Here is an 8,687-nt window from a genome sequence, read left to right as displayed (position 1 = left end):
CTCTGGAAGCTCTCTTTCAATCGTGGGTTAAAAGGGTATTTATACTGGAGAGGAGAGGAATGTGAAACGTCAGGTTTTTCCAAAACAGGGGTGGCTCGCGGCTTGACCTCGCGGCTCGACCAAGTCGCGAGATCCAGTCGCGAGTTAACCGTATGGCCAGTTGTCCTGTTTTGTCCTGTAGTGCTCCAGCTAGCATGACTGTTCATCTTCCAGCATGCTTGGCACGTGTGCAGCTTCTGGCGGCTTGCAGCCGCGAGTCCACCCGCGAGTCCCAGCCGCGACACTCTGTTTTCTTGCACACTCTTGAGCAAACTTCACTCTATCTCACTCACTACCCTTACAACAATCCCACCTAAATACAGGGTTACTAAATGCTGAATTACAAGCAAATTTGGCACGGAATAAAGCCAATTAGATGGTTGAATAAATTCAACCTTACAATGTCTTTGCGAGAGGGGGAGACTCTGAAGACCTTCTCGGATAGATACTGGGAGATGTTTAACGAAATAGATGGAGACTATGATGATGTGGCCATTAGTACTTTTAAGGCTGGCCTTCTAGCCGAGCATGATTTAAGGAAATCTCTGACTGGTAAGTCTATTACCAGTGTGCGTCAACTTATGGATTAGATTGACAAGTACAAAAAGGTAGAAGAAGACCAATTGCAGGGGAAAGGAAAGGCTAAGGTGATCCCTCAGGAGAGGAGGGATTTCATGTCGGACCGGTATAATAATAACCGACCTCGGAAAGACTTTGTTGGGCAGCCAAGATCTGCCAACACCAAGGTGGTTAATGTTGAGTTCCGAGAACTAGTACAACAGGTTCTAGAGAAGATTAAAAACGAGTCGTTCTTCAAATGGCTGAACAAGATGGCAGGAGATCCTATGAGGTGTAATCAAAACCTTTATTACCAATATCATCAGGACCATGGACACACTACTGAGGATTGCAGAAACTTGTGGGACCATGTAGACCAACTGGTCTGGAAAGGGAAACTAAAGCAACTCTTGCATCATTCTAGTGGCCGGGGAAGCCAAACGGGTTCGGAGTTTCAGGGAGATGCTTCTTTGAGACTCCCTCTAGGCACGATAAATGTCATATTTGTTGCCCCAGGGAGGACCAGATCTTGCCCCTCCAGAGTAATGTCAGCATCTCGTTATCCAGTTGAGGAATTTGGTTCAATGCCAAAGAGAGTCAAGATGGGCATCCCACTGGTGTTAGGTTTTTCAGATGAGGACAAACTTGGAACCATACAGCCTCACGATAATGCTTTGGTGGTTACACTTAGAATTGGTGGGTACGATGTGAAAATGGTGATGATCGACCAGGGCAGCGTAGCTGAGATAATGTATCTTGACCTATATAAGGTGCTAAATTTGAAACCTGAGAATTTAACAGCCTACAGTTCTCCTCTAGTGAGTTTTGAAGGTAAGATAGTCATTCCGAAGGGTCAGATCAGATTACCCGTGCAGACTGGCTCGGATGTGGTGGAGGTGGACTTCATTGTTGTAGATGCTTTCTCTCTATATACGACCATCATGGGTAGACCCTAGCTTCATACCCTAGGAGCTGTCTCCTCCACTCTTCACCAAAAGGTGAAATATCCCTTTGGAGGCCAGGTTTTGGAAATATTAGGAAGTCAATCTACTGCCAGACAATGCCTGGTAGCGGCCATCCAACATCGACCTGAGGCTGAAATCTCGGCCATTGCTGAGAATGGTTTATAACAATTAGAAACTCTGGCATTGCTCTTCAATAGACCAGCTGATGAAGCGAAATGTGAAGATCTAGAAAAAGTAATTGTTGGTGATGATTCGGAGAAGTTCTTTCAGGTTGGGGCTCAATTGCCTCTACGAGAGAGGGAGCAATTATTGAATTTCATAGAAAAAATGTTGATGTGTTTGCGTGGAGTGCCTACGAAGCTCCAGGTGTAGATCCAAGTTTTATTTGTCATCATTTGAATGTTAACCCTTCCATCACTCCAAAGAGACAACCACTTCGGTGTCCGTCCAAAGAGCACGCTGAGGCTGTCAGAAATGAGGTAACAAAGCTCAAACAAGCAGGGGCTATCAAGAAAGTTTTCTATCCTTAGTAGCTAGCTAACACGGTGGTGGTGAAAAAGAAAAATGGGAAATGGCGTGTGTGTGTAGACTTCACAGATCTCAATAAGGCGTGTCCAAAAGACCCTTTCCCTATGCCTCGGATATATTAGTTGGTGGATGCGACGGTAGGCCATCCTCAGATAAGTTTCTTGGATGCTTTTCAAGGATATCACCAGATACCACTAGCACTGGACGATTAGGAAAAGAGAGCTTTTGTTACTCCCACTGGAAACTATCATTACAAAGTGATGCCTTTTGGTTTGAAAAATGCAAGGTCTACTTATCAACGGATGATGACTAAAATGTTCGAACCACAGTTGAGCAGGAGCATTGAAGTCTATATTGATGATATGGTGGTAAAGAGCAAGGTTGTATCTGAGCATGTGGGAGACCTTACGAACATTTTTGAAATTTTGAGGAAGCATAAGTTGCGTCTGAATGCTTCCAAGTGTTCGTTTGGTGTAGGTTCGGGTAAGTTTTTGGGCTACATGGTGACTCACAGGGGAATTAAGGTGAACCCTGATCAGATTAAGGCCATTAACGGCTTGCAACCACCTCGGAATCCTAAGGAGGTCCAAAAACTGATCGGGATGACTGCTGCTTTGAATCGATTTATATCCAGGTCAGCAGATAGATGCAAACCCTTCTTCCTTTTGCTGCATAAATGGAAAGGATTTGAATGGATCAAGGAGTGTGCTGTAGCATTTCAACAGCTTAAAGAGTACCTATCTCGGCCACCTATCATGTCCAATCCGGAGGTGGATGAGGTTCGGTTTGCCTACTTGGCGGTAGCCTCTCATGCATTAAGTTTTGTTTTGATACGAGTAGACAGTGGCATACAACGGCCAGTTTATTACGTGATCAAGTCATTTCATGAAGCCAAGGTGCGTTATTTACCACTGGAGAAGGCCATCTTGGCGGTAATGCTATACGAAAACTTCTCCATTACTTCCAAGCACACACCGTGGTTGTCCTAACTCAGTTTCCACTTAAGTCAATACTTTGGAGTGTGGATTATACCAGAAGGATTGCCAAATGGGGCATGATTCTAGGAGCTTTTGATATCAAGTATATACCTCGTACCTCTGTAAAAGGCCAGGTCCTCGCCAACCTGGTAGCCGAGTTTGCTGAACTTCCTGAAGAAGTAGAGGTAAAACAGCATGGCATGGATGAAAAATCGATTGGCCTGATCTCCACACAAAACCCTTCACCCTGGAAAGTATATGTGGATGGAGCAACAAACCAATAGGGATCAGGATTGGGGCTGGTTCTGATATCTCCTGAGAAGATCACCATTGAAAAATCATTGAGGTTGGGGTTCTTGACTACTTAAAATGAAGCAGAATATGAAACTTTGTTGATGGGAATGGCGATGGCACAGAAAATGGGTGGAAAGGCAGTGGAAATGTTTTCAGATTCAAGACTGGTCGTAGGCCAGGTAAAGGGAGAATTGGAAGCCCGAGATGCAAGAATGTAGGAATATTTGGGTTAAGTTAGGCGCATACAAACATATTTGAATCTTTTGACTTATCGCATATTTCTATAAGTGAAAATACCCATGCAGATTCCCTGGCTACCCTTGCCACTTCCTCGGCACAGGATTTGCCCCGAGTAATACTTGTCGAAGACCTATGCACCCCTACCCCAATAAAGAGAGACCTGCTCCAAGTCCATCAAATCAGGGTAGGGCCGAGCTGGATGGATCCTATATTGCTATTCCTGGAAAAGGACATATTGCCTAAGGAGAAGTCAGAAGCTGAGAAAGTACGAAGGAAAGCTCCTCAGTTTTGGCTATCAAAGGATAAAAAGTTGTACAAACGCTTTTTTTTTGGACTATATCTGCTTTGTGTACATCCCGAGGTGTCAGAATCACTCCTGGAAGAACTACATGAAGGAATTTGTGGAAGTCACATAGGAGGAAGATCTTTATCTCACTGAGCCATTACTTAAGGATACTGGTGGTCGAGCATGCAAAAGGAAGCACAAGACTATGTTAAAAAATATGATCAGTGTCAGAGATTCGCGCCAAACATTCATTAGCCCGGAGGAGTTCTTAATCCTCTTTCTAGCCCTTGGCATTTTGCTCAGTGGGGCTTGGATATTGTAGGTCCTTTACCTAAGGCAGTAGGAAATAAAAAATATCTGTTGGTCGGCACAGACTATTTCATCAAATGGGTCGAAGTTGAACCTTTGGCTAATATCAGAGATATGGATGTCAAGAGGTTTATCTGGAAGAATATCATTACTCGATTTGGGGTTCCCTATACTCTCATCTCGGACAATGGCCTTCAATTTGATAACAAAGCTTTCGGGAAGTACTGTTGTGATCTGGGGATAAAGAATAGATATTCCACTCCAACCTATCCACAAGGAAATGGGCAAGCTGAAGCTGTCAATAAGGTTATAGTGAATGGACTTAAAAAGAGGTTGGACGATGCAAAGGGAGGATGGGTGGAGGAATTACCACATGTCCTTTGGACGCATTGAACAACACTTCATCGGTCAACAAGAGAAACCCCCTTTTCAATGAAGTATGAGGCCAAGGCTGTAATTCCTCTGGTAACTGGTTTTCCAACGCTGAGAACAAATGCATTCACTTTGGATGGCAATAATGAGCTGCTAGAAAAGAGTTTAGATTTGATTAAAGAACGAAGAGAGAATGCAATGGTCCAATTGGCCTATTACCAGCACAAGCTCAAGCAAGGTTATGATACCAATGTAAAGCTAAGGCCGTTAGCACCAGGAGATTTGGTATTAAAAAAAGTTTTGGGTACTACCAGGAATCTAGCTTAGGGAAAGTTAGGGCCTAATTGGGAAGGATCGTATTGCATCACTTCGGTGGCAAGAATAGGTGCGTACTATTTGGAGGATCTAGATGAAAAAACTGTACTCCATCATTGGAATGTAAACAACCTAAAGAGGTATTATTATTAATAAAAATAGTCCTGTTTAGTTCATTTTTTAATTCATTCCAATCATGTATCATGTGTTTCCCTATTTATTGAAGTATTAAACAGAAACCAAGTCATATCAGGTTCCTCGGACCATAGACTTAGTGGAAATTAATACCCTTTGACATCTATTGAAATATTAAACAAAAACCAAGTCATGTCAAGTTCCTCAGACCACAGACTTAGTGGAAATTAATACCCTTTGACATCTATTGAAGTATTAAACAGAAACTAAGTCATGTTAAGTTCTTCGGACCACAGACTTAGTGGAAATTAATACCCTTTAGCATCTATTGAAGTATTAAACAGAAACTAAGTCATGTCAGGTTCCTTGAACCACAGACTTAGTGGAAATTAATACCCTTTGACATCTATTGAAGTATTAAACAGAAATTAAGTCATGTTAGGTTCCTTAGACCACAAACTTATTGGAAATTAATACCCTTTGACATCTATTGAAGTATTAAATAGAAACTAAGTCATGTTAGGTTCCTTGGACCACAGACTTAGTGGAAATTAATACCCTTTGACAACTATTGAAGTATTAAACAGAAACTGAGTCATGTTAGGTCCCTCGAACCATAAACTCAGTGGAAATTAATACACTATGGCATCTATTGAAGTGTTAGTCAAACTTTAGCCCAAGCATTTAAAAGAAGTAAACTCCTAATTTCTTCTCTTGGATCACAAGGTTTGTTATCACCCAGCAAAGATGTAAACTGAAGTAAGCCCATGAGCATCACTTAAAGCATTTTTGGGTGCCCTGGACTTGGCTATTGTTTGGTCAAACGTTTGAATATTTTCTCAAAGTTGGAAAACTTGTTAGAGTTGATAGATTCAAAGTATGTCTTAATAGTACTGTGGATTTAATAGTTTTGATCCACTCCGATTATCAATTAAAAATATGTAAAAATTTTGTTTTCCCTTGTGTAAGCAATTTCGCACTTTTATGGTATATGGTTATGTTCAAACAAAGAACAGTCAAAATGAAAACTGTATGAATGAAGAAAATAACCCATACAAACTTGAGAAAGTAAAGTGCATATTTCATTAAAACATGTCTTAGAAAAAGGAAATTTCATTATAGAAATTGTAACTACATTACAAAAATGATGATTCATGGTTTCAATTTTATCTGAAGCCTATTCTTGGAGGTCTTGCTAGCTTGTTTAGCTGCTTCAGTAGGAATCACCTTCTCTTTCTCCTTAGGGGCTTCCTCGGCAGGCATGGTAACTAAAGCTAAGGCCTGTTCAAAACCTTGGGAAGCTGCCCCATCTCGTGGAACCTCTGCAGCCTTATCCGAGGAGATTTCCTTAGGAGCTTCAGATTCTTTTGCTTGCTCCTGCTGATTGGGAGGAAGAGGATTTTGAGGCTGTGTTTCTTCAATAGGGTCAGCAACTGTAGAGGCTGCTTTACCTTGAATGGAAGGAAGGTCCGAGGCTTATATGGTTGGTGGGTAGTAGATGTTTTCTAGTCTTCTTAGCTCGGAAGAAGCCTCAACCCAACTCGGTTAAGGGCTTCATCCCAAGTTTGAGCACAGTAGGTTCGACACACGGCAGGGACCTCTGCCCTAAGGGTTTCCTCAGTCTCGGCTACGCCAACGTCGTAACCATGTTGCTCAGCCTTATCCCGAGCCTTCTCAGCCTCCATTTTTGCCTTCTTAGCCTCATCTTTCAACCTCTCGGTTTGATCTTTAAGCTTTTGTGCTTCTTCTAATTTCTTTCGGAGGGCAGCTATTTGCTCTTTTGAAGAAGCCAACTTTTCCTTGGCATCACGCAGGAGCTGCCTTTGATCCTCGACCTGTTTCTAAGCGCCCTCCAGAGCTGATTCAACACTTTTTCTGGCCCTTTCCTCCTCAGTCAGCTTATTCCTTAAATATTTATTGGACTGATCGGCGATGTTGAACGACTCCACAGCTGCTACGTGCCTAGTCCTCTCGTCGTCCAACTGCCGATAGCAGGAATTGGTTATCTCCTCAACCCTGAAAGTAGCTTGGACAGCCTGAAAGAAAAGGGTTAGTAACCTTACAAATAATAATAATAATAATAATAATAATAATAATAATAATAATAATAATAATAATAATAATAATAAAGGGATAGCATTATACCATGCCTAGATATCTTTTGAGGTTAAGGAAAACCTCATTCTTCCTGATAGACCGCAGCTCGGCCATATCAGTGAGGAGTAATAAAGCCTCCTCCAAAGCCGACGCCACATGGCATCCAGCACCTCCATGGAAATCCCTGATGGATGCATTATCCCTCAAGGGTTCACCATTAAGCATTGGAGTTGGAAGCCAAGCTTAAAGCTCAGGTGGCTGATTATCTCCCCTTTCCATGCCTCTCTGCCATGTTTGGCCAGTCTTTTGTTGCTTTGCAGCTCGTTGGGTCTCGTCTTCATGCACAGGGCGAGATCTCCCTGCTTCCACTACCTCCTTGCCTTTCTTCTCTCTCTTTCTTTTCGGGTCAGCAGGTTCAGGTCTGGATGGCAAAGACGACTGAGGAGGAGGAAGAGGAGATTTGGGAGGAGGAGGGGGAAGTTTGGGCTGAGTGGATTTCCCCGGTACATCTTTTCTGGGCTGAGACTCTATTAAGTCCAGTAAACTTCTTTGGGATATCCTTTGGATACCCATTTCATCCAAAGTGATGACGTCTACTTGTTGCTGGTAGTCAAGGTTAGCCGATGTACTCTCGGGAGATAGAGGTTGGTTGACACCTCAAATTCGTTTGAGGAGTCTGACGAAGCTACAATCCCCTTTGGGTTTTCTTCTTCTTCTTTTTCTTTTTCTTCCTCCTCTTCCTTAAGAATGGGTTGGAATGATGATGATCCTGTTGAAGGGATGCCTACAAAGAGTGGTTGAGTAAAGGGTGTACCCTCAGGAATTGAAATACCCTCAGGAACGATGAATCCTTTGTAGGCTACACTAATACGGGGGAGATGAGGATCGTTGGCTTTTATCACACACTTGGGGGCTTGAAATGCAAAGGAAATAGGTGTGTACCCAAGGATTACATGCGCTGCTCGCAATTGATCGTTGGCTTCGTTTACGAACACCTCAGACCGTAGAATTCTATCTAGGCTCTCTCTGTTGACTAAGTTGAGCCAAGGTTTGGTAGAATGTCTGTCTGCAAAATCATTAAAATGGAAGGAAATTTTGTCAGAAGCAGAGATAATGTGAAACAAAAGGGAAATATAAGCCAAGGTGCATAAATTTACGACTATACCCTCACCTGGTGTTCCTTCCTTAGTCGAACAGGATAGGCCATCATGCCAATCCCTAGAAAAGATTAAAAAATCCTCCTTTAGCCCTTTTTTCGATGTAGGGAGGCATTGGATTAACCTTATTTTGGGATACCTTAACTTAAGGTAATATCCCTGCCCCGTCAAATGGTGTAGGTTGTATACCCAGTTCACATTATGGTGGGTCAAATTCAAGTTCATTCTGTCATTTAGGGCTTCTATACTCCCTAATACCCTGAACATATTTAGGGCACATTGTGTGGGAGATAGTCTAAAGAACTTAAGATAGTTCCTTATGATATTACTCATGGGAATGGTCATCCCTCCCTCTATGAAGGCGATCATTGGGATGACCACCTCTCCTTCTTTCCTAACGTCTACCTATTCCCCT

The 8,687-nt window shown here is 42.5% G+C and overlaps 2 protein-coding genes across 2 annotated transcripts; one reads left to right on the top strand and one right to left on the bottom strand.

Moving 5' to 3' along the window:
• The first annotated feature begins 713 nt into the window (after positions 1 to 713).
• Positions 714 to 1,553, top strand: LOC126704060 (uncharacterized). Its single transcript, XM_050403099.1, has one exon. The coding sequence runs from the start codon at positions 714 to 716 to the stop codon at positions 1,551 to 1,553; it is 840 nt and encodes a 279-aa protein (XP_050259056.1).
• A 5,805-nt stretch (positions 1,554 to 7,358) lies between these two features.
• On the bottom strand, positions 7,359 to 7,688 carry LOC126704059 (protein SCARECROW 1-like). Its single transcript, XM_050403098.1, has one exon. The coding sequence runs from the start codon at positions 7,686 to 7,688 to the stop codon at positions 7,359 to 7,361; it is 330 nt and encodes a 109-aa protein (XP_050259055.1).
• Between the last annotated feature and the right edge of the window lie 999 nt (positions 7,689 to 8,687).

This window comes from Quercus robur, chromosome 10 (genome assembly GCF_932294415.1).
Source record: "Quercus robur chromosome 10, dhQueRobu3.1, whole genome shotgun sequence".
NCBI classification, from domain to species: domain Eukaryota; kingdom Viridiplantae; phylum Streptophyta; class Magnoliopsida; order Fagales; family Fagaceae; genus Quercus; species Quercus robur.
This window is presented reverse-complemented; position numbering and strand designations above follow the sequence as displayed.